Genomic DNA, 26,398 nt, shown 5'->3' with positions numbered 1-26,398 from the left:
AGGCTCATCGTGGCAAGAGGAAGACAGTGAAAGTTGATTGAAGCAAAAGTCAGTTCTGCAGACACTTCTTAGGCACTGAGTGTAGAGTCCTTGGGGGCCCAGAGAGGTGCCCGCCAGTCAGTGTCCCTGATCCAGTGCGGGAGAGGGGACACTATAAGCAGATGGAGCGAGAGCTGCCGCAGTCCACCTGCGTGGATGGCTAGTTTAGGGCAGAGCAAGGTCGCTGCAGTTGGGTGGTCACATGAGCCTCCCGGGGAAGCCAAACTTGGAAGGATGGAGCCTGTCTGCAGAGGGGCAGGAGAGGACCACGATGGGGCTGATCGGTCACTGTCAGTAACGAAAGGGATTGTGGGAACGCAGGACTGGACAGGTGTGGGTAGGAAGCACAGAGCCGCCATGTGGCACCATATGGAGAGGTTATGGCCCTGAGTAAATGCCGTTGACTCACAACAGAAGATTGTGGGGCCTCTCAGGGCATGGTGAGAGCAGAAAGTTTTGTCACTTAGAACTTAGGGCTTCCGGCTGGTGGTGCCACAGGCAGCGCCAGTCCTCTTATCGATGAGGTCTGAGGTCATGCACCCTCCCCTGTGTGCCCTCAGCCCCCCATTTACGGCTCTCCCTTTTCCCCACATCCCCTCTTTGTCTCCTGGTGTCTGAGAAGATCCAAGCGTTGGGCCCCTCTGCTGGGAGGCTGGGCCACTGTGCTCCCTTTCCTTCAGATTGATTAAAAGCTGGAACGCGCCCGCAAACTGCTCTCTCCCTGGAAACTAGGTTGGTTTCCACGTGAGCGGCTGGTGAGTCAAGCATGCTGAGTACGATGCGGGCAGGGAGGGGAGCATGCTTGCCGGCTCTGACCAACCTGAAGATGAGGAAAATCAAAGACAATCCAATCCCCCAAATCACGGGGTTTCTCTGTCAGGCGCTGGTGTCTCTGGTTGCTGGGAGAGGCAGAGGTGGAGTCAGTGAACCTGGTTCAAGTTCATTTTAGTCCACTGGGGCTTTGTTCAGCAGACTCTGGGGTGATGTTGGCTGTGGTCTACAGGAGTCGCCACCAGGGAAGATAGAAGATGGGACTTTTCAGGGCTGGCTTCTGGCGAGGTGGACATTGGGAGGTCAGAGACCAGCCTGAGCCGGCCTGGGCTGCTCTGTTTGCAGGATGCAGGAGACCTTACCCCTCAGGTGGACAGTGTGGCTGCGAGGACATGAGAAGGTCCTGGGGTTGGCACAGGGGGTGTCTGCTGACTGCAGGAGGAAGGGACATGACTGACCACCTTTGCAAAGGGAGTGTGTAGAGGGACAGGTGGTTGGTCGCCATGTTAGTTTGCTAGGGCTGCTCAATTCCATACTTCTGACCCGCACACTGGCTCAACCTAGTGAAAGGTATCATCAGTCCTACAATGCTGGAGTCCAGAAGTCTAAACTCAGGGGGTGGGGAGCCAGGATCCCTGTGAAGTCACCAAGGAAGGATCTGCTGCATGCCTGTCTCCCAGCCCTCAGTGGCTCCTCGGCTTGTGGCAATGTGACTCCGATTTTCCGTGGCGTCCTCCTACTGAGTGTCTGTCTCCGTGTCCAAATTTCTTCCTTTTATAATGAGAGCAGTCGTATTGGACTAGGGCCCACCCATATGACCTCATCTTAACTAACTCCATCTGCAACGACCCTATTCCCAAATAAAGTCACTTTCTGAGGTACCAGGCGTTAGAACTTCAACATATGGATTGGAGGGGGGCCACGATTCAACCCCAGCAGTCACTGAGGAGCACTCATGGGGCCCATCGTAGGCCCTGGCTAGGACAGAGTGGGTGATGTTGGAGACCACCAACTCACCCCTGTGGCACCCCCAGACACTCTCTGGGCTGCTGTGCCCCCCTGTGCAAACCCAGAGGCCCTAAAATTCCCCAGAATGCCCTGTTGGGTCCGGCCCTTCCCACACACTGTCCCCTTTTCCAGCATGACCCCTTCCCTGCTTTTCCCTCTGCTTGCCTCGCCTCCATGAATCCTTGCGTCCCCTGCTCGGGACGGGTCACCAGCAAAGTTGCTTGTGCTCTGGTCCCGTTATGGCCCCTTGAATCAGTGCACATATCACACTGTCTTGTCATTATTTATTACATGTGTGTCATTGCACACCTACCCTTCTTTGCAGGCAGGGCCTGTGACTCCCCCACTTCTGTGTCTTCGGTGTCTGCCTCGACTTAGGCCCATGGAAAGGTCTCAAAAAGAAGATCATCCAGGGTAGGAGCTAATGGACCTGAGAAGTGGCAGGTTTGGGGACAGATCAGTCCTCAAAACAAAGACTGGGGACACTGTCAGGAATCTAGGAGGGCCTAACACGCACGGGAAAAAAACGTACATATCACGTGCATACAGCTCAGTGGGTTTTCACAAGCTGAACACATTTATGTAACCAGCACCCAGAGCAGGAAACAGCATTACCAGTCCCCCAGGACCCCCCTGGGTCCCGCTTCCTGAATTCTGTTTCCACAGCTGGTCTGTTGTTGAACTTTATATAAATTGAATCATAGAGTTGGTACTTTTCTTTGTATCTGGGTTCTTTTGTTCTTCTTTATGTTTTGGGGGCTTATTTATGCTGTTGTATGTCGTTTTAATTTGTTTATTCTCCCTGCTGTGCGATATTCCAGTATGTGAATGTGCCACGATTTACTGTCTGGTCAACTGCTGGGAAGCATTTACGTGGCTTCCAGTGGGATCTATTGTGAGTAGTGCTGCTCTGTACCCTTGTGCGCTTTGTACTGTAGGTGAATATCTGTGTGCATTTTGGTTGTGTTTATACCTGGGAGTGACGTCCTGGGTCATAAGGTGTATACACAACCAGCTCTCCTGGAGGTGGAAGTATTGGTTTTAAAGAGTGCGATGATGAAAACAGGCTGTAGGGGAAACGAGGGATGGAGGGCATCAGAGGTAAGGCAAGTTGTTGGAGAATTTGGGGAGATTGTCAACCGAGGGGCAGAGAAACCAAATTATAGAAACTGAATGAAATACAGTGTTTTCTGTCTACGGTATGGATCGCGTAGGGGACATTGCAGGACAAAGACTGTAGCGGGGTTAACTTAGAGAATTTAATCACTGGTGTACCTTAGTCAATGGGGACTTCTCAGGGCCTCCTGATTTCAAGAAGTAGGGCTAACGCCAGTGGAAGTCAGCCTCCCAACACAGACCTGCCAGTGTGTCTGGGTTTCCGGAGCCTCTGCCTGGGAAGAAATCACTGCCATCAGGCTGGCAATGCTGGCAGCAGCACATCAGTGTGGCAGGTTTGAAGAGAAAGCCATGGGCTGGGGGCAGCAGAAACTCAGGCTGTTTCTGTACCTGATAGCGTAGCTCTGTCAGCCACCAGCAAAGTGAGAACCTGAATTGGGGGGAATTGGAGGGGGGCAGGGGTCCTTGTGACTTACCCGGTACAATGGCCAGGATGCTCACTCCAGTGGCGCTCTCCAGCCTACTAGCTGCTCAGAATCACCAACCGAGGAGCTGCCTCTGCAGACCTCTCTGGGATTAGGCCTATGGCTGCGTGTTCTCCGTGTCCTGACCACGCAAATAATGCCCCCTTTTTTCATCCCGTCTCTTCCAGAACGGCAGCAAAGACAACTCTCTGGACATGCTGGGCACAGATATCTGGGCTGCCAACACCTTTGATTCCTTCAGGTAAGCTTTTCTTCCTCTTGTCTGTGGCGTATGCCTCTGGCTGGGACCCCAGGTTCATGTCCTTAGAGGAGCTCCATGGAGTCTTTGCAAGTTGCGTAAATGTTGAGTGTTCTTTGATCAAGAAGTGGAGAGAAACAGAGGGGGTGAGATAGAAAGGATACTGCTGCTGAGGAAGGAGGTCAGAGAGAGGGAGAAAGAGATCAAAGGAAAGAAAATGAGAGGAGACCATCCAAGAGAAAGAGAAGGAAGAGGAGGTAGAGAGGGTTGAGGGGAAAGAGAAGACAGACACTAACAATCTAACCACAGAGAGGGAGAGAAGACAAAGCGATGGACTAGCGGCTGGAAAAGCAAAGGAGAATGGCACATGGCAGACACCAGGCAGCCCATGTTGCCAGAGACAGATGACTGTGGCTGCAAATACTCCCCCTCACCTGAGCTCACAGGGTTTGGAAGGGATGGCTGCAGAGAGGCCTGGGGGAAGGAAGGGTTGTCAGTAGCATAGTTTCTAGAAGGTTCCTGATGGGCTGGGTTGGAAGAACAGGTATGGGCCAAGGTTCCTCAGTCTGAGGAGATGGTGCCCCTGAAAGGTTTGCTAATGGGTGCCTACTGTATGTTCACTCCTCTGGGGAGTGACGGCTTGGGGCTATACATGGCAGTAGCCCTTTAGCTGCACTCTGCCCCGGCCTTGGAGCTGGCCAACACTGGGCATGCTCCAGGCACAGCTGTGGCTCAGACTCAGGCTTTCCCAGGATGGAATCAGCCTGGTCTCCCGGGACTGGGGCTCTGTGGGACTCAACCTCCTGCCCCACCGACTTGCCTTGTCTGCCTCAGAGCTGCCTTGCCACCATTTTGAGCTGTTGTCAGAAGTTCTAGTGACAGGTTTTTGGCCTCCTTTCTTTCCAGCCTTCCTGAAAGCAAACTCTGAAGTGGTTTAGGGGGGACCGCTATAGAGTAGGCATCAGACCAACACTTCTGTTTTATAGGCATGTGTTATTGTACAGCAGGGTTGAGCCTCCTGCCCCACTATTGGAACACAGAGCTGACACCGCCACCTCCATTCCGAGTGAGGGGGTCTCTGTCGACCCTGCCCTCGGCTGGTGGGTGCCCTCCCCATCATGCCCACCTCTTCATGAGGACGCTCCCTGCTGGGCTTGTGCCCTGTTGTCTGATTCCATCAGTAATGGGGCTGGGCTCTCCTTGCCTCAGAGATTTCTCACCTTTTCTCGCCCTCTAGTGGTGCCACCTGGGACCTGCAGCCCGAAAAGCTGGACTTCACGCAGTTTCACCGGAAGCTGAGACACACGCCTAAGCCGACCTTGCCACACATCGACCGGGAAGGGTAAGGGTGACTAGAGGCTCTTACATAGGGGTGTCCTGGGGCAGAGAGGGGCTTGCTCCTGCTGCCCTAAGACGGGCGGGCATCTCTGCTGCACTAAGAACACACAGGTGGCTGATGTCCAGAGAGGCTTTCCACCCAGAACTGTGCGCTCCCTGGCCTCTGTCTAGAACCCCTCCACCCTTCACTGCCCAGTCCTATCTGTCCTCACGGCCAGTTCCTCTTCCTGACTACCTACCGTGGCTCTGCTTGTCAGTGACCTAGTGCAGTGGGTCCTCATATTTGATCAGGACCACTCGGAGACTTGTCAAAACAGCCTCAACACCCTGAACTCTGATTCAGGAGGCCTGGGGTGCAGCCGGAGAATGTGCATTACTAACAAGTTCCCCCAGGGGATCCAGGGACCCCACTTTGAGAACCACTGGTGTAGTGTTTGATTTTATACCGGGTTGTCTCATTTTCTTTTTATTTCATGTATCAATGTTACCTTCTTCTCTTAACGATGTGTCAGGGCCTGGGCTGACCTCGGGACAGGAATGTAACTGACACAGGGTTATGAGACAGATGGTTTATTTCTTCTTTTCTTTCTTAAAATAATTTTTCTTAACTTAGAGTCACATAACAACACATTAACCATTTTTTAAAAATATATTTTTTTGATGCTTCTTTTTTTAAGTTTACTTTTGAGAAAGGGCATGTATGCATGTGAGTTCGAGCAGGGCAGGGGGGCTGAGAGAGAGGGAGAGATAGAATCCCAAGCAGGCTCCACGTTGCCAGCATGGAGCCCAACACGGGACTCAGTCTCACAAACCACAGGACCATGACCTGAGCCAAAACCAAGAGTCAGATGCTCAACCAACTGAGCCACCCTGGTGCCCCCACATTAACCATTTTAAAGTGTTCAATTTAGTGTCGTTTCATATTTTCATAATATTGTGTAACTACCACCTCTGTGTAGTTTCAAAACATTTTCAACAGCCCAGAATAAAATCCTTATCCACTAAGCACTTACTCTCCACTTCCCTCTTATTCCTGGCACCCACCAATCTGCTTTCTGTTTCTGTGAATTAACCTCTTCCTGTTATTTATATAAGTGGTATCATAGGTGGCCTGTATCAACACTCCATTCCTTTTTGTGGCTGCATACTATTTCATCATGCGGGCCTATTATATTTGTCTATACATTCATCTGCTGATGGGCATTTGGGTTCTTTCCATGCTCCGGTGGTTGTGAATTATTCTGCTATGAACATTCGTGTACAAGTATTTGTTGAGTCCCCGTTTTCAATTCTTTTGGGCAGGTGCCTGGGAAATGGAATTGCTGAGTCACATGGTCCAATTCTGACACCATTTCTGATGTGTGTGGGGTTTTTTCCCAATGCCACCAAGCAGTTTTCTGATACCAGTGGAGTGTCCTGCAATTCAACTCCATGCTGACACCATCTACCTGGGAACAGCATCAGACCCCCTGGGTTGAGGGCTCAGTCCTACAAATTGCCCTCTCTCCCCATTGCAGATGCCAGTCCAAAGTCTACGCTCTCCCTTGTGCTTCAGACATCTGACTGTAGACTGGGGTTTCCAGCGACACCACCCCCCTGGGTTCTGTTAATTTGCTAGGGAGGCTGCAGAAGTCGGGAAAACATGGTACCCACTAGATTACTGGTGTATATAAAAGGATAGAACTCAGGAACAGCCAGATGGAAGAGATGCATCAGACAAGGGATGGGGAACGGTACCAAACTTCCATGCCGTCGCCAGAGTGCCACCCTTCTGGAATCTCCTATGCTCACCAACCCAGAAACTCCCCCAAACCCCTCCTTTGGGTTTTTTTTGGGGGAGGAGGCTTCATTACACAGGCATGAGTGAGCAAATCATTGGCCATTGGTGACTCTCTAGCCCCTCTCCCCTCCCTGGAGTTCAGAGTTGGGACCGAAAGTTCTAACCCTCCAACCTCGTGGTTGAACCAGCCCCCTCCCTTGGATTCCCTAGGTGTTTTTTCAAAAGTCGCCTCATTAACAAAAGGCACCCTTATCTTCTGTCCTCACTTAAGAAATTCCAAGGATGAGGAGTTCTATACCAGGACTGGGGACAAAGACGAAATACATCTGGTATAAATCACAGTAGCACACATGGAAATTCCATGTTTTAAGTTTTAGTGGAGCTGCCAAACTCTTTCGCACAGAGGCTGAATATTTTGTATTCCCACCAGCGACATACAGGGCTTTTCCACATTTGTGCCAACATTTGTTGTTCTTCTTTTCTTTATTATACTGATGGCTTTTACTTTTCCTTCCAATCCCTCGCTGTCCACCCTCCCCTCCCATCACTTCAGATCTAAGCATAACTGATATTGTTGGTTGTATTAAACATCACTGCATCTCACCTGCTCCCCCATCCTGCACTGTGGGCACCCCTTCTCTGACCGCCCGGCTCCCACCAGCACAGAGTCATGAACAAACGCCCGGGGAGGGAGATCCTCTTGGCTCTATTGGAGAAATGCAGCTCAGACAGGCAGACTCACTTGCCCAAGAAGAGCCACAATTTAAGGCCTTCTGATGCCATCCAGTGCTCAGGTCGTCACACCAGAGTGTCTGTGAGTCAGTTTAACCCCCTTAAACTTTCATGCAAAATCATGTGTTTGTGTCTATTTTTCTGGGGAGAGACCCATCACTTGCTTCCTACTCTCCCAGGGGACCCCAGCCTCTCACCACGGCTCCTTTTTCCATCGTCTGTCTGTGTGGGATCCACCCAAACTCCCGAGATCAGTTTTCCTTGGGCGGAGAGGGGAAATGGCCTTCAGCGTGTGGAGGCCCCCTATGGGAATGAGAGCATAGGACGAGACCTGGCCTCCCCAGGTTCCAAGGGGGTCCTGGGTGCAGCATCCAGTGGCCACCTTGTGGCTAAGGCAGGCACTATGTCACCCTCAGAGCCCAGCCATGCTGGGGCTGGAGTCTGCGTGCCAAGCCACTGCAGCATCCTCGGAAGCAGGGTACCACTCGGTTGCCAAGGCTTCCTGCAGCCCATGTTTCCATGGCGGGACAGAAATCAGAGAAGGCTGTTGCCTTGGCAACCTTGTCGGCAGCAGTGACTCAGCAGGTCTGTAGCAACCTTCTGCCCTCTGTACCTGTAGTCCTTCCAGAGAGCCCTGAAGCCCAGCAGGACGGGTCTCAGGGGACAGCAGCCCTCCTTGCACACAGCCCCCTGCTGCCCCCTGAGGATAAAACACCACGCCTATGCTGTGCTAGGCTGGTGTCTGGCATTTGCTTGGAGCTCAGGGCAGCTGGGAGTCCAGAAGTGGGCTGGGGGGAGGGGGGGCGGGAGCGGAGCAGGTAGCACACGGGACCTGGGGGAGAGGGTGTCCGCTGTTCCATTCGGCCCACAGGCGCCAGCTTTCTCCTCTCCCGCTGCCAAGGTGCATATGAAATACAGATGCAGGCCACTGGTACCTTCATAGGCCAGCCCGTACTTAAAAGGTGGTTGGATATTTCCAGGGATTTCTCCTTATCTGCAGCCCAGCACATCAAGAGGCTGGGGTGGGGGTGGAGGGTGGGGGCAGAGGGGGTAAGAACTCTCCTCTTTTCGGGGCGCCTGGGTGGCTTAGTCGGTTAAGCGTCCGACTTTCGCTTAGGTCATGATCTCTCTGTTTGTGGGTTTTAGCCCTGTTTCGTGCTCTGTGCTTACTGCCTGCTCTGAGCCTGGAGCCTGTTTCAGTCTGTGACTCCCTCTCTCTCTGACCCTCCCCTGCTCGCACTGTCTCTCTCTCTCTCTCTCCTAGAAATAAATAAATTATTAAAAAAAGAAAAAAAGAACTCTCCTCTTTTCCCTCATGCCCCTCCCACCTTCCTTCTACCCCTCCCTCCCCTGCTCCACTTCCTGGCCCTCTAACGCCATCTTCCCCCTTTACCTATCCCCCTTTCACCCCCAGCCCCACCCCCACCCCACTCCAGTGGCAGGACAGCTGACATCCCAGCTAGCAGCACACTTGGGCTTAGCTCCAGGCCATTGCCCTGCTGCCCTCTGCCCAGGACATTCTCCAGGGTTCTCTGCTGAGCCAGCTCATGACCCACCTCCCTCCTTTTACCCCAGACCATTCTGGATGCTTCTGGACATTGTGGGCGGCACTCCTCTGGGTTCCTGTGCTGCCCTCTGTCGCCCTCTGAGGCCCAGTCTATGTCTTGTTTTCACTGGGGTCAAGCCCAAGCCAGAGCCCATGCAGAAGTTCTTGTCAAATGGGGGCACAGACAGTGTCCTCCCGCCCTCCTCCACCCCAGTCTTGGTGGGTGATGCGACTACCCCACCTCCTCTGTCCCTAAGGCTTTCATAACCCTTATCTCATGCTGCCCCCTGCTGGTGGTCACTGCCTTGTCAGAGGAGCTTAGGACTTGCTTCCAAAGAGCTGGGAGTTGCAGACAGCAGGAGCCACAGCGGATTTATTTTCCATGACTCCCAGGGAGGTTGCCAGGGCCCAAAACACAGGAGATGCTCGGCAAACACAGAACAAATAAATACTCTGAAATTTGAGAGTTGCATTAATCCTGCAGCTGGAGAATGCTGCCGCCATCACGCTGGGCAGCCCTCACCATGCCTGGGTCCCTGATCGTAACAATGAGAGCAGTGATCACTAATCCGTCCTGGGCACCATTCCAAGTGCTTGCCTCATGTTATTGAAAACTCCCCGCAACCTAGGGAGGTAGGAGCATTATTATCTTCACTTGGACAGGAGGGGAAACTAGGAGGCGCAGAGAAATGAGCAACTTGCCTGAGCCTGGGTCGGCTCCAGAGTCTAGGCTCTGAATCCTTCCATGGGGCAGCAATAACAGTAGTAGCAGTAAAATAGTAGCAAAGCAGTAATAGTAGTAATACTAGTAAGATGGTTGTAAATAGTACTAGTACTGGCAGTAGTCATCCCAGTGCTACTAATATATTTATCTTATTATTTATTTTGTTATAATTTTATGCAATTATTACCCATATTTAGCATGATAGTATGTTTACCATTAAATATGGTACATAAATATGGATGTATATATGGGGGGTGCTGGGTATGGTTCTACATGCTTAGCTACATTAACTACTTTAATCCTCCTACCACCTTATGATGTTGGACACTACAAATGATCCCCATTTTACAAATGGGAAAACTGAGGCCCAGAGAGGTCAAGTGACTTGCATTGGGTCACCCAGTTGCAGCCTGGCAGTCTGATTTCAGAGTCTGCCTAGTAAGGTGCAGACGTGGGTGTTTAATGGTGAATCGGGGCCCGCGTCTCTGGTCTGATGCTATGCCTGCCCACCGAGGGTGCAAAGACAGAGCGTTAGTATCCAAGTGGGCTTGCTGGACTGGCCCGGAGTCAGGCCGAGGAGGGAGAAACTCCTGCTGCAGGGCTGTGTGACCTCAAGAAGGCTGCTTGGTCTTTCTGTTCATTCATTGTCCCTTTGGTGCAATGGGGCAAGATGATGGGGTTTTGCAGGAGCTGTGACAGGTTTTGGAGTGCTCATCAACAAGGAGCCTAGCGTCTTTGCTGGAAGGGTCAAGGGGAGTTTTGGTACCTCTGTCACCTCCCTGGGGTCCGGATGTCACCTTAGTGCCCCCTGCCTCTGGACTGCTCCCAGAACACCAACCTGCACGCGGTCCTTTGTTCTGGGGGGCCTGTGTTGCTGGGCCTGGGGAAGGAAGGTGTGCTTCTCCAGAGCCGTCTGCTCTGGGTGGACAGGCTGGTCTGCAGGCCTCAGGAGGCCATCCCTGCTCTTCCTGCTCACCGGGCTGGCGTGGGATGCGGGAACGTGTCGACTTTTCAGTGCCTCTCTGTCTTTTCTGGCCCAGGTGTGGAAAAGGGAAGCTAGAAGACGGGGACGGGATCAACCTGAATGACATCGAGAAGGTCCTCCCGGCCTGGCAGGTAGGTGCAGAAGGAGAGTCTCCAACCCCCCAGCCGGGTCCTGACCTTCAGCCCGGGCACAGCCTGTGCGCCCCTTTGGCACCTTGCTCCAGCAGGGTGTGACTGCATGTACTGCAGGGGGAGGTGGGCAGGGGTGAGTACCCACCAAGGTCCAAGGTGTCCCATCGTGATGTGGGGCGGGGGGCAGCACGCTCTTGGCAATGCTCAGGTGGCGGGCCTGACATCCCCCAAGGGTGAAATGGGGCCATGCTCTGGCAACTCAGCGCACTTGGAAGTTTTTTGTCCCTTGACCTGAAATCTCTGCGGTGTGGCATCCCGCGGGGTGTTCCTGGGACGGGCAGGGCTACCAGGGATGCCGGTATGGCCAAGGCTATTTTTAGTCTTCTGAAAGTGGAGTTGTCCTCCCGGCCCCCAGGTGTCTCCTGTGCTGGCTGAGTTTGTCATTGACGGGGCTCCTTTCCCTGGATTGAGCCAGGCTCCGAGACAATAGGATTCACTCAGCAAAGAGACAGCAAATCTGGGTCTCTAGATGCTTCTGGTGCTGGTCTTTGGGCAGAAACAGTGGGAATCTAGCTGCATCCGGGTATGGGGGCGGGGCCGCCGCAGCAGAGTGAGAGTCGCTCTCCTATGTGACAGAGCCTGACCTGCCAAGGACCTGCCACCACACTCACCACGCCACCCTGTCCTTCTCTCTACTGAACCTTGTGCCATTTCATCTGCACCCATTCTTCTCTGCCCGCTCCCTCTGCACTCGCCTCATTTTGTGGGCTCAGTGTTCATGCCTCGGGCCCACTAACGAAACACAATCGAATGTAAAGTCAAGGTGTCGGCAATCTGAAGAGGAAATTGCCTCTGGCTGGTTTTACTTTGTTTCTTCCACTTGGGATTTATTGAGTTTCTTGGATATGTAAGTTTATGGTTTTCATCAGATTTGGAAAATTTTTAGCCACTGTCTCCTCCCACCGCTGAGATTCCAATTATGCGTCTACTGGGCTTTTTCATATTTTCCCATGACTCACTAAACTCTGCCTATTTTTTTTTTAAGTCTTTCTTCTCTGTTTCATTTTGGATCTTTCCATTGCTATGTCTTCAGGTTCACTAGTCTTTTCTTGCAATGTCTATCCCACTGTTAATCTTGTCCAGTGTATTTTTCATTTCGGATGTTGTCTTGTTCATATCTAGAAGTTCAGTTTGGATCTTTTTTTCCTCTCTCTTGCATTTTTCTCTTCTTCATGTTCCTGCTTTCCCCTATCTCCTTGAACATATAGAATCTATGTATAATGACTTTTGTAAGATCTTTCTGTACTAATTCTGTCACCCATGTCATTTCAGTGTCAATATTAATTAACTTTTCTCTGGATATAGGTCATATTTTTCTTTGTATACCTGGTGATTTTATATTAGATGCCAGGTATTAGGAATTTTACATTGTTAGGAGTCTGATTTATTGGTATCCATTTAAATATTTGAGGCATTTCTCTGAAACACAGTTAAGTTACTTCAGAACAGTTTGATCTTTTCAAGGCTTGCTTTTAAAGCCTTGGCGGGGGGGAAGGACTTTAGTTTTGATCCACTACTGAGTCAATACCCTTCTGAGATTGCTACCAAGAACCCTGTGTATTAGGAGGTGTTTCTTCCTCATCTGCTGGTAACACAAACTATTTCTAGCCTTGTATGATCTCGGCTAGATCGTTCCATCTATTACTTTCAGAAAGTTTTCTACTAGCTCTGGAAGTTTCCTCATGCACATGCACAAATTAGTGTTTGGCCAAAGACTTGAGGGTCTGCAGGTTTCTGGATTTCTCTTCTCTGGGGTTCTGCCTTGCAAAGTCTAGTTGCCTTGGACCTGAATTTTAAACTCTGTCCCCTTAACTCACTGAGACCACTAGGCTCTCTATGTGTTAAGACTGGAAACCCTCTTCCAGGCACCAGACTGGGGCATACACAGGACTCACCTCCTTACAGAGGGAAATGTGGGACTTTATGGTGGAGAAACCTGGCAGAGCCTAATTTGACCCTGTGACTGAGGTTAACATCATTAGCCACAGGATGGGTAGACACTATGTTCTGTCTGATGTGCCGCATGGAGAAAACCCACCAGCATTCCTGGGGTTTTTCTGCTAAGAAAGCACAGCCTGAGTCTGGTCATAAGACAACAAATGTAAGGAGCACTCCCTGCAACTACTTGGATATGAAAGACAGGAAAAGACTGAGGAATCTTCCAGGTTGGAGGGGACTAAACAGATAGACTAAATGCAGTATGTGCTCCTCGCTGAGATCCTGGACCAGAAGACTTTGTCGGATGGTTGGAGAATGTGACTGGGGTCTGTGGGTGGGGCATTGGGGTTACCTGGGCATCAGTGTCCTGACTTGAAGAGCTGTATGATGGTTATACAGGCAGGTGCCCTTGTCTTGGAGAGATATACATTAGAGTATTTGAAGGCTACGAAGCTTCATGTCTGCAGCTTGTCCTCAAATGTTTTGAAAAAGAAAAAAATAATGGGTATGTAGATGCATACATGTGATGAAGAGGAAACGTGGTGAGTAGTAAGTCAGGGAATCTGAATGAGGAACATAGGGAAGTTCTTTGTACTGTGCCTACTTTTCCTGTAAGGAATTCATATCCTCAGTCACGGCATATAGGTCAAAGGCGTGGCGTATCAGTGCATGAAATATCCTCCGGGCTAGATCTATATTAAGTCATTACCGCTAATGTAAAGCTAGCTTTGGTGCAAAAGATAGAAGGGTGAAGAACTCAGAAATTACTACTTATTGCTCCATTCCTAAATGTTTACGGCATTCATTACTGATAGAAAGACTATATTTGAGAGACATAGATCCAGGTGAGGGTCTCGATTCCCCTGCCCTAGGTGAGGTCTTGACCCCTTGATGGCCTTTGAGCCAGAAGTCTGTGGCGTCCTGGCTAGAAAGGTAACAGGTTTGACCATTTTTTCCTATTTGATGCCTGTCCCCTTGTCCCTGGGGAACAGAGCAAAGCAGAGGGTGTTTCGTTCCCACTCAGAGACCAAGGAGGGCTGGGCCCCTGGCTGGCGGGGAGGCAGCAGAGCTCCAGGGTTAAGAGCTTAGTGTCTGGACCCCAGACATGGACCTTAGGGAATCCTGGCTCTGTCATTGACTAACCAAGGAATAGGGCTAGTTACTTACCCTCACTCTGCCTCAGTTTCCCCCTGTGTAAAATGAAGATAACGACAACATCTACCTCACAGGGTTGTTGCAAAAGATTGAGGATCTGAGTTCATGAGAAGCTTTGGGAAAAATACCTGGTGCATAGCAGGTGCTCCCTCCCTCTGACAGTGGACTCCCATAGCCTGAATAGGAGCGAGTAGAGGGGGCGGTTCCCTGTACCCCATCCCCACCCTGTGTACCTTTCCTAAGTGGCCTCCTAGGTAGTGGTGGTACAAAAAGGTTGCGCTAGAAGTCAGGAGAATCAAGCTGTGGACTTCTGCCCCAGAAGGGCTATGTGACCTCCCCTCTGAGGGCCACAGTTTACTCATCTTTAAAATGACTCAGTTGGACTAGATCACAGGTTTGCAAAGTGTGAAGCTCTTGAAGTTTTTCAGAGGTGGCCCAGGAGTGTTACCAGGGATGGGCAGTGGTGGGGAGACTGGAGAAGCGGGCTCAGGGGCCACAACTTGGACTCATCCAGAATTCTGCTGGCATCTCTAAGCCAGCCTACTATGAATTGTTTCCTTTGAGGAAGTGGTTCCACTGCATAACAAATTGTGCAAATCCTCAGGCCAAGGCTCCCCTCAGATTTCATATTCTAGGCTTTCTCTCTTTCTCCCAGGAACAATAAAACAGCAAGCACCCTGGTTCTCCAGGGCGACTTGTGACACTTAAGCTCTCAAGGTCTGCGGCCAGTGGAGGTCTTTAGCCCTTGCTCGTCTCCATTTCTATGTGGATCCACACGGCAGTAGTGCTTTGATTCTCATGTGCACACGTGCTACTCTGAATCAGCTTTGCCCCCAGAAAACTATCAGCAGATAAGTCCCTAACCCACGGTATTGAACCTTGGCTGCATATCCAATCCGCTTGGGAATTACATCTACATTCTGGCCCTACCTAGACCCACTGCCTGCATTATCTACCGCTGCATAATAAATAGCTCAACATCTAGCAGCTTAAAAAACACACACTGAGGGGCATCTAGGGGGTGGCTCAGTCAGTTAAGCATCCAACTTTCACTCAGGTCATCATCTCATGGTTCGTGGGTTTGAGCCCTGCCTCGGGCTCTGTGCTGACAGCTGAGGGCCTGGAGACTGCTTCAGATTCTGTGTCTCCCTCTCTCTCTGCTCCTCCCCTGCTCACACTCTGTCTCTCTCTCTCTCTTTCAGAAAATAAAAGGAATTAACACACACACACACACACACACACACACACACACACACACTGATTACCACATGTACTTTCAGAGGGCCAGCAATTTGGGGGCAGCTTGTCTGGGGTGCTGGCTCAGGGTCTCCCCTGGACTTGTAGTCAGGCTAATGGCCAGGGCTGTGGCCACATGAAGGCCTGACTGCGGCTGGAGGGCCTTCTTCCGTCACAGCCCCCTTGCATGGCTCCTTCACTTCTACCTTGGTTGTTAGCAAAAGGCTTCAGTTCCTTGCCACATGGACCTCTTCATAAATTGCTCGAATGTCCCCTCACACTGACAGTTGGCTTGCTCCAAAGCAAGTGATCTGAGAGAGAGAATGAGAACGGGTGAGAAGGGAGAGCATCCAACACAGAAGTCCCGATCTTTTATAATGTAATCTCAGAAATAACGTGCTATCACGCTGCCACATGCCATATGTTGGTTGCACATGCCAGCGCAGAAGGGGCCACGCGAAGGTGTGACTCTCAGGAGACAGGGATCACCAGGGTGCGGCTGGTGACCACACTCCCGGATCATACCCAGCAATCTGTATTTTTTCAAGCATAACAGCACACTGCACTATTATCAGAATTATCGATTAGAGTTGAGATCCTAGTTATAGCTGGTAATGCTCATGACTTGACCTCTTCTTGGATGTTCGTATTTCATATGGGCACCATTAGGACAAGGCTGAAAGTCTTCCTAATCCCCAAACAGAGCTCTGCTGGTAGAATCTGAGACCCTAGGAGAGCACGTTGGGGTGATTTTTCTGAGTTTTCCTAGTGTTCTTCAAAGCGCCTCACAGACAGGCCTGGATGGTTGAGTCGTCCATCTTTGGGTCCTCAGGGTCGCTATTGGCATCTGGGGTGGACAAATCTTAAATGGATGAGACCACCCAATGCAATGTAGGCTATCCAGTGTTGCTAGCCTCAGACACTGCATGCTCGTCACTGGGGAGGGATAACCAGCCACGTGATCACCAAAAATATTTCCAAATACACCGAGGAGACACTGTGCACTTGGCTGAAGTCCACTGAAGGGGAGAGAAAGCCCCCCTATAGCCTAGGGACTCCCAGCTATCCCACAGCATCTTGGGCCCGAGCAGAGAAGAATGGGCTTCCTACACTGTTTTTGACGAAAGTCAGAGTTTGAGGAATAGAAGGAAACCTACATTTGTCACCCGCAGTTAGTTAACTTTATCGGCAGTTGAGTAGTTAACTTCAATAGTTAACCTTATCTGAAGTTCCGCTTTCCTCGGTCTGTTACCCGAGGTCAGCTCTGGCTCTGGCCGGGAGCAAATGAGCCTCCTGATGTGTGGTCAGAAGGACAGCGGTCCCAGGGCCTGCGTCACTCCCCTCGCTCATGTCACCACCACGCAGGCGTCTTATCACCACATGTCATCACAGGGAGGGTGAGTATAGGATAGTGAGATATTTTGAGAGAGACCCCACATGCACATAAGTTTATTACAGATGTTGTTTTAATCATTCTATCTTGTTGCTCTTACTCTCTTACTGTGCCTAATTTATAAATTAAACTGTATCATAGTGTGCATGCCCAGGAAAAAAAATATAGTGTGTGTGTGTGTGTGCGCGCGCGCGCATGCGCTCACACTTCAGTACTATCCAAGGTTTCAAGGCTTTATAAGTCATCTCTGGAGTCCTGGAATGTGTCCCCGGAGGAGGGGAGGGGACGACCTTCTTGCCTCCCTTCCTCACCGGGAGGAAAACAGGATGAAGGGAGAGACTGGCCTGCAGATCACTGCCCATCTGGCCTCCATTTCTTCCACCCCATGAGGAGACGCATTAGAGCTGCAGGCCGCTCTGTCTCTTCAGCATCTCCCCACACGGTAGAGGCCCGGGTACCTCCCTATACAAACCCCTTGTACATAGGAGCCTTTGTGACTTGTCCCAACCCACCTGGGACTTGCCCAGGTCAGAGTCCTCGTTCCTGTAGGGTGAGGTCGAGGCTCTCTCCCTGCAGATCCCCCCCCTCCTCAGTGCTGCTACAGGAGCTGTTCTCTGGGACTTGAATGATGGCCGAGGACGGAGCAGAGCCCCCAGGGGCCCCCAGGCTTTAATGACTGTTGTAGATTTCCAGGAAGCTCTGGCCTGTCTCTCACTGGGAGTTGCACACGGGGTACTTGTCACCGTGAGTGGCCCTAGGTAGGAGTGCCTCAGTCAGGTCAGATTCTGACACCTGGGTACCTGGCCAAACTCCCCTCCAGTCAAAGCCAAGGACCCTATCCCTGATGACCCCACCTGGCTGTATTTCCACAGCGGGACCCTGGGGGACCCCTATGCTGGGACTGCTGGGACCATGTCCCTGGAGGCACTCAAGGGCCTGGGAGCAACAGGTGCCCACATCTTCTGGGTATAGTTCTTTACCCATAAAAGGCATTTCATCGGTTCATAAGGACCGATGCTGGTGATATTGACTGTCCCTAAGGCCTGCCTCCCTGGGGCGGGGGCTGGGGGGGGTGGGTGATAGACAGCAGCCAGATCTTAGCATCCGTGACCACCCGGTAGCCTCCAGGAGCTGCAGCTAGCATCGCTCCCCCACACTGCTGATTGGGGGAGGGCTGCTGGGGGCTCTGAGTGCGGTGACATGGATTTGGGGGATCATCCATCATCGTTCTAGGTGGTAAAGCCATAGGGCAGGGCAGAAGCTCACACAGTGGGACCTAGAATGGAGTCCCAGGGATCCCGCCTGCCTTTTGGGGCTCTCTGTTGGAAACTGTGTGAGGGTGGGATGGGGTATGCGGGCCCGCCATGTTGGCAGTGATGTGGTCTCTGCAGCGTGGCCCCAACTCAGGAGTGTCAGGAGGCCACGCAGGGACACTGGCTGCACTGACATCTGCTCCCACTAGGGGACACCAGCGCGCCGCTCCTCTGTGTGGTTTGCCTTCACAAGTCCCTTGTCCCAAGCAGCCAAGGTGTCCTTGCGTCCTTATTGGTGCTCAACATGCAAAAATGTCAAAAACATGACGCAGGCCAGTGCTTAGGCCCTTCCTCCCCAGAACAAGGGAGGGGATGAGGTGGTAAAGGAGGTGGTCACACAGAGGTTTGACTCCAATGTGGTCCTCTCTGAAAAGGCGTGACATTTCTCCGGGGGTCCTCCCCCGCCCCTCAGGCCCCTGGGAACACAGGCTCCTCCCAGGAAGGCACACTCCTTCAACCTCTATCAGCCACACAGACAGGGAGCGTGCCTTCCCATGGAGTGAGGGGTGCCAACAGCATTCCCCCCACACCAGGCATCTTGACTGGGGCCTGCCGGGGAGGCTCCCACTGGCGTGGGGTTGGGGCCCTACAAAGCCTTGGCTTCTGCCCTTGGAAGAACGGACGCTGGCAGTCTGCATGGAAGGGAAAGATGGAGCTCTATAATCCGAGCCAAGTTCAACTTGACTAAGTTCAATGTGAAAAGCAAGGGAATCAACTCTGAATAGACCCGAGATTACTGTCCAGACCCCACCCCAAGGCTCCTTCCCCCTGAGGTGTGGTAATGTGCTGAGCAGTTTCTCCTCAGCGTCTCCTCAGCTTATGGAGCACAGGGGACCCCACGTCCTCAGGGCCCTGCAGAGATGCTGCCTCCCTGTTCCCCAGCCAGCCTGGGAGGCTTCCGTCTTCTACAAAACCCCAGTTGAAAGGCCTTGCTCTTGAATTATCCTACAGCTCGCCCAAGCCTTTCTTTCTATTTGGACATAGTGTGATCGTTTTTCTTGAGCTCTGTCAGACAAACGTGCTGTCCGCTGCCTTTTGTCTGACAATAGGAACTGCATAACCCGACTTATTTCCCTTTTTGCCTTCCTGTTAGGAAATTTTGAAACTAAATTCTGTGTCTGTCTGCAGTTAATTATGAGCTCACTGTGACCTGGTCAGGTCCCCTGCTTTGATCCTCTGATGACTGGCCCGGTTGAGTGGTAGATAATGTAGAATCCCACCGTTGTGAGGTCGGCATGGCACGCGGCTGAAGAACGAGCGTTTATTTCTACATCAAGTGGGATTTCGGGCCTCACAGATGTGCCCATGTTTCTCCCTACTGAGGGGCCCAGCAGAGCCAGGAAAGGGGAAGTCAGAGTTCAGACCTCATGCGAGCGTCCAAGGTGATCCCTTCACACAGGACCCAGAGAGGGAGGGGACAGGCCCGCTAAATTAGGAGTCAGCGAAGTTTGGAGGGAAGCGCCCCAGACCCCTGCTTGGCCCCAAATAAGGACAAGATGAGAATCTCTGCCACCTCCATCCTTCCGAGGGGCAAATGAGCTTTCAGGATGAAAATCACTGCTCTCCTGAATGGTGATCAGGGTTCCCCCACGCCGCCACCGGGCGCTGGGAGGAATGAAAATGGTGGCCCGTGCAAGAGCAGCCTTGTTCCTCCAGCAGGTGGCGCTGTTGCCGTTTAGAAACAAGGCTGGTGGGAAAGGGCCGCCCCACTGGATTGAAGTTGCTGTAGCCCAGTTCCCAGCCCTCCAGATGGGAAGGAGTGACTTTATTGTTCCCTAGAGCTATGCCAGCTCTGTTGCTAAGTCTTCTGGAAACTTCTAGGATATGCTAACTCACAGGTCTAAGGATTAGGCCTTAACCCAAGATGCTGAGGAACAGCCCTGTGAAAACCAACCCCCCTTGGAACCCCCAGACGTGTCATGCTCACCAGGTGCTACTTCATGTCCCCTCTTGGCCCCACCGGAGGTACTGTCTGACTTCCTCTGCTGGGTCCGCCGATACTGATTGAGCACCTTTCCAGGGACAGGCATTAGGCATTGTCTTAGCCATAATGGACTGAGTTTGAATCCGAGTGCCAGCCACCTTTCTGGTGGACCGGGACATGGAATTCTCCTAGCGTCCCCTAAAGGAGCATCCAACAATAACTGTACTGCGCCCACAGTCACACTGCACACTTTGCCGAGTGCTTTCCACGCTGCAGGAACTGTGACCACGCTTCCTCTTTCTTGTCTTGCTTATCCTCGCAGTGCCCCTGGGGAGTGCAGACAAGGTGGTCTCTGGTCAGATGTCACCCTCTCAGTAGGCCTTTGGAACACCCCATCCTCCCCCTCCCCGCCTCCACTTTATTCTTCTCCTTTGCACTCATCGTACATCTGCCTTCTTCATTTTGTGGTCTGCATTCTCCCACTGGGATGTCAGCGCCACGTGGGTGCACACAGGTGCTCGTGAAATATTTGGTAAATGACTGGAAAGGGAGCAATGACTTGCTCCTGTCCCAGAGGGACTCACCACCAGCACCGCAGTCCAGAACCCATCCCTCCTTCATAGGGCCCCACGGGAGTCGAGCGCTGCCTGAGCTAGTGTCTGTGTATATCCTCCCTGAACTCAGGTAACTGCCCCCTGAAGCGTACATACCACTATCCCCACCGCTTCACAAATGAGAGAATCAAGATCAACTACTTTGCCCCAAGTTGCGCGGCTTATAAACGGGGGAGCGGAAATTGGAATGCAGGCAGCCCGACTCCTCCGGCACCCTTTATAAGGAGTGTCGACAAGGAGGAAAAGGTGCTGGAAAACTATTTTCTATATTCTAGGCGACCATAGTCACGTACGGCAAGTTAAGGAGGATTGTCATTTCCTTAATAAGCAAGAACAAGAAAATGGATATCTTTTTTTTCCCCTCTACTGCTGAAGGCACTAAAAATGGAAAGAGAGAGAGAGAGAAACCCCACTGACACCTTTGAAAGAGGAAGAGATGTGGTTTTTACTTTTTTTTTAAATCAGTTTCCAGTGCCCTCCCCCACAATCTCCGCTAAACCAAGATCCCGCACCAGCTATCAAGGGGGAATGCTTACCTAGGAGACCCCCTCCCTCTGTCTCTCTGGCCACCTCCCCCCAACCCCCAGAGCTTCCTCCCTCAGGACAAAAATAGGTGCCCGTACAATAAAGGAGGAGACCAGGAGTTCCTCATTCCATGATTTCCTGTCTGAGGCCGCCAGGTAGCAAGGCCCATTGGGAATGGGCAACGTGCTCTGTAAGGCAAGCCTATTTTTATTTTTGTTGTTGTGAGTTTTTATAAGCAGTCACTACTTTGGGGGCGAAGACTTTTGTCGGTGACGGCTAAGGAAGTTCCTAGGGAACAGGCCGCAGCCAAGTCTGCAGTGGGTTCCCACACAGCCTCAGAGGAGCTGGGACTAGAGGGAGCTTTCTGGCCCCAGGGTGTCCCCCAGGCGACCACTGCCTCCCTGACACATCAGCTTGGATCGTCTTGGACCTTCGACAGGAATGGCAAAGTGACCCACAGACCGAGTGCAGCCCTCTAGCAGGTTTCTGCAAATAAAGTTTTATTGGCACGTGGTCCACCTGATTGCTCACTGTGCCTGCGTTTGTGCCACAGGCAGAGTTGAGTACTTGCAATGGAGCCCTACAACCTGCAAAGCCTAACGTAGTTACCACTCGGCCCTTTATAGAAAATGTTTGCCAAGCACTGATCCAGGACATACACAGCAAAAAAGGCCCGAGAGTTAAAATAGCTGTCAAAAATCCTCACGTCCATTGGCTCCTGTCGTCCAAGAGCCCTTTGGTTCCACGTACAGAACGTTGTGAAGGTCACCCCAAGTCATTCTCTCCCAGCTTCCATTTCTTCAGCTATAAAATGGGACCGTGCATCTGTCTGACTTACATTGCAAAGCTATGCTGAGGATCAAAATACAAACCAGGTTATACAATGACAGCTCTTTATTAACGGAAACACTGCTCTATGTATATGACGTGGCCTTACTAAGTGGCATAGTGGGAACTGGTGAGCTTGACGGGCGGGAAACGTGGCTGGGAACCAGCCTGGGGGGCCCCAGGGTGGAGAGCCTGTTGTTTCCCCAGCTCCTTCGAAGTCCGAGCTCTCAGAGAACAACCATCTGTCTGTGTAGGACATAGGCCTCACCAGCCATGCCCACCCCACTCCTCACACCTGCTCCGTCCTTACCTCCCCCGCCAAACCCAGATCTGCCCCCTCTTTCATGGCCCCATTCACCCTTTCCCTCCTTCATGAAACCATCCTTGACGAAACAGATCACCCCAGTGCTCAGAGCTTCACGGACATTTGGAGGACTTGATTCTGGGCCAGTTGTGAGGCTCTCTGGTTGTTTCTTGCCTCTCCCTGTGTTTGTGCTTCCCGGAGGAGGCAGACCTCAATCTGGGCCCTAGTGGGCAGCCAGGGAGGCTCTATAGAGATGAAAGAAAAAGTATGGCATTCAGGGCTGCAGAAGTAAGTGAGAAATGGTTCAGAAGCAGTAGAGGCCATGGAGAATGGGGGCATCTGGGAGTCTTGAAGGGACATTTCTGTAAGTAGAGAGACCTATTGATGCAGGTCTCTGTGGCCTTGGACTTGACCAAATAAGAGACTCAGTTGAATGTTCTTGAACAGCAAAGTGCATGATGGTCAGAGGATTTAGAAAGCCAAGGGCTAGGGCCTGACCGACCTTCTGTTCCCTTCCTGGGATCCACAGGGAATTTCTAGGACCGTACACATCTTTCCTCAGTGACCAGGAAAGGAAATTTTGTTACTTTGTTAGGACAGGCCAATGTCTCTTAACCACAGGACCTGCCCCACTGGAGAGGTCATCTGGTCCATGTCCTGCTTTGAGCCAGACCATGTCCAGAATCCTTTGCCGAGTGCCAGAGGGCTTGATCCGTCAGGTGGGAGGGAACATTGGGGGTGGAGGTGGCGGGTCCGAGTGAGGCCAGACTGAACGCTGCCTCTGCCAAGGCCACGGCTGGGCCCAGACCATCTCACAAAGAAAAGGAGCCTCCCCGCCCAGCCCTGCTAGGGAATGGCATGGGATTCGGACGAAGAAGCCAGCGGAGGTTCCCGATGTCCAGAGCTCTGAGCAGGCCCTAAGCCCACCCAGGGGCCCTGGCTACTGGTGCTCAGAGGCAGGTCCACCCTCCTGCACACACACACACCCACCAGTGATGCAACAGTCCTGCCAGGGGAGGCCTCCAAACCCAAGGTGAGCAGCAGCACCCCACCTGCAGCCCAACTGCCCATTCCACGGCTGGCTTCACAGCCCTGGCCTGCTTGGCGATGCCCTGGTGACGTGGGCCAGTCCTAGTTAAACCGGTTGCGTTCTGGTCCAGCGCCTTCCCTCCTCTGTCTTTGGCCCATGTGAGGAGCAGCGGAGGCTAGAGGAAGAGGAAGGTGTTGCGAAGGGTGTGAAGCATCCATTATTCCTTTATTAGCCAGGGTGCCATTTCTGGTCGCGTTCCCCTTCCTGGCGGCAGTGAGCTTGGGGGCGGAGAAACCCGGTTATTTTCGTTTAACCCCGCTTCTCACTGGGAGTAGTCAGAGGCCACAGGCAGAGGGGGGTGGGGGCGGACAGGACTACGTGCTCTCCAGCAGGCATTTGTGAATGGGCCCCGGCTCCCAGGCCACCCGATAGGAGGCAGCCCCCCCCCACTCCCAGGACACGCCGACTCTCGCTGGCTGGACGTCGTCATTTCTAGCATTGCAATGGCCAGGCAGGAGGAAGCTTTCTTCTGGCCCAAGAACAATACCAGGGTCAGCCCGGGGACCTCCCTCCTACACCCTCTTCCTTCCATTGTGAGCTGCGGCACAATCCCAGGCTACGCGGCTCTGCATAGACTGAGGGAGGGAGGACTTGCCCAGGAGAGATTAGCAAAGTGTGTGACACCCCCAGTCATCTGCCTACACTTTCCAGGCCGGGCCAGGCTTCTGGAGACAGCAGATGGACAGACGGACCAAGCATGTGTGAGTGGCTGTCGAATCCCTGTGCTTGGCAAGGAGCTGTTAGCTCCCACTGGCCAGAAGGCCCCAACACCCCCACTCCCAGTGAATCCTAGCATGTCAGGGCTGGAAAGGCCTATTTAGACCCTCTGTCCATCACCCCATTATACAGACAAGGAAAGGGAGACCCAGAAAGACAAAGGTTTTACAAACTTACTGCCCTGCTTAAAAATTCTTCACTGATGCCCTGTCCTATGGAAAAACCCCAGACTTTCCTTGACCCCTGGTACCCGCCTTCCAGGCTTCCCCCTAGTGACTCCCCAACTTGTGCTTTAGCCTTGTGACTAATTAACAGGCGCTTGATCCAGCAACACTGGTCCCCTGCTTTAAAAACCTTCCTGCTTCACCTGCCTGCCTGCCATGTCTCTGTTCTTCAAAGACTGTCCGCAAGTCACCTCCTCTGTGCCCCCCCCCCATGATAAGCATTTCCTTGTTGATTCACTGGTCTTCTCCAGCGCTTACTATAGACCCTCCATGTAGTCGGTGTGCCCATGTGTCTCCCACATGTGTCCCTACAACACACCCTCCTGATCCCGAAGCCTGAAAACATCTTATTTGCTTTTGCAACCCTGAGGACAGTGGCTCTCAAAACATGGTACCCAGACCAGCAGCTTTATTATCACCTGTGAACTTTCTAGGGATGCAAATTCTTGGGCTTCCCTTCTCTCCCACTGAACTGGAGAGTCTGGGGGTGGGGCCCAGTGACCTGTATTTTACCATCCCTGGAGGTGATTCTGATCCCTGTTTCACTGGTTTGAGAACCAGTGCCTTTGGACCTTCTTGTGGGCAGTTGGCTCATAACTATTTCTTCTTTTCTTTCTCTATGTTTTTTAAAATTGAGATCTATTTGACATATGACAACTTGTAAACCAAGTTTTACATAAACTGTGGAAGTTTAAGGTGTGGGACATATTGATTTTATACATTTATATGATAATATATATTGTTAGGCTAACACCACCTCGCTGGCCTCACCTGGTTAGCGTTTTTTCTAGTGTTGGAAACAATTGAGATCTAATCTCTTAGCAAGTTTAACCTTTATAGTAAAGATTCAGTGTCTATCTTCATAATGTCTTGACATTTTTGTGAGTAATTGACATCACCCATCTCCTATTTGCTGCCAAAATTGATGGCTGTTTATTTGTTCTTTATCATTATTTTGCTCCAATGGACAAAAAAATCTTACCCTCTTTGACAATGAAGAATATGGTTTTGCAAAGAGTCGAGTGATTCAAGAATGACACATACCCCAAACTCCAGCACCTGGTCCTGCCCTTGGCCATATCCCAGATGGATGACCTATTGGCCCCAACAGGCCTTGGTGAACCCCTTCATGTTAGGGGGGCTCATTACCTTCCTACCTATCAAAGGCAGAAACCTCAGGAACCCCCTCAGTAACAACTGCACACTTGCAGGTAGTCAAAAGCCATCACCTGGGGTAGAGATACAGAGCAGCCTGTGTTCAGAGATGGATAGAAAGCCCTGGGCTGATCGTTCTGTCTCTTCTCTTTGGGTCTCATTGCTTTATGTGGAGCAGATTTGCCACTCCAGTGTGTTGGGTGGTGGCTGATGTTGAAAGGAGTTTGTCCCTGAGCTCAGAGACTCTGTCGGCAGCAGGCAGTGACCCTGACATATTCTTGGTGACAGGAGGAAGCTGACCTGGAGATAAAACAACAAACACTAACTTCTGCCTACAAAGGGAGTAATCAAATGTTGTTATTAAATGGACTATAAATAATAACAGTAATGTAGTTGCAGGTCTAGCTAAACAGACTATGGGAAGCCTAAATATTGAGATCGTGTCCAGGAAACAGTCCTGGCCTTTCCCTCTGAAGTTCAGTGTTCTAGCTTTTGGAGCAGAGAGTTGAAGAGGACAGAGCATGGACCCAGAGACAGGTGATCATGGCCTGTCCCTGAACCTCATCATTCCACTTTCTGTGAAGTAGGAGTGAAGGCTGTACCACCCTTCTGGACCCAACTCTGTACCCCCTCCCCCCAATCCTTACCCACTTGCTTGATCACTCTTTCTATATAGCTTTCTAATGTTGTTTTCTTGATGGTTTGGAGAACAAGTTGTGGACCTGGGGCCGTTTACCCCTAAATACCTCCATGTGTTTTCCGAAAAACAGGGACATCCTCTTACATAACCACCATCTCATGATCAAAGTCAGAAAGTTAACATTGATAGAATGCTATTATATAACCTACAGACCTCCTTCACATTTCATCAGTTGTCCTGCTAATGCCCTTTATAGCGAAAGGGAAGCTTGTTTCATTGTGTGTTCTGATTTCGAACAGTAGTGAAAGTCACTTTGCTTTTACTTGTCATGTCTCTTTAGGCTCCTCTATCTTTCTGTCTTTCATGACCTTGACATTTTTTTGAGGACA

The 26,398-nt window shown here is 51.5% G+C and overlaps 1 protein-coding gene across 2 annotated transcripts in view; it reads left to right on the top strand.

The window, feature by feature from the left end:
• The window catches only part of CTIF (cap binding complex dependent translation initiation factor), a 300,249-nt gene that overhangs the window by 112,323 nt on the left and 161,528 nt on the right, over window positions 1–26,398 (top strand). For both annotated transcript variants that reach the window (XM_039228853.1, XM_039228852.1), the window contains exons 4-6: window positions 3,587–3,660; window positions 4,895–4,999; window positions 10,818–10,893. In XM_039228853.1, the coding sequence (XP_039084784.1) occupies window positions 3,587–3,660; window positions 4,895–4,999; window positions 10,818–10,893 (255 nt within the window). The remainder of the gene's footprint in view (window positions 1–3,586; window positions 3,661–4,894; window positions 5,000–10,817; window positions 10,894–26,398) is intronic.

Source organism: Hyaena hyaena, unplaced genomic scaffold, assembly GCF_003009895.1.
Source record: "Hyaena hyaena isolate Hyena2069 unplaced genomic scaffold, ASM300989v1 scaffold_33, whole genome shotgun sequence".
In the NCBI taxonomy this organism is placed as follows: Eukaryota; Metazoa; Chordata; class Mammalia; order Carnivora; family Hyaenidae; genus Hyaena; species Hyaena hyaena.
The sequence above is the reverse complement of the archived record's forward strand: the minus strand, read 5'-3'. Positions and strand labels throughout refer to the sequence as shown.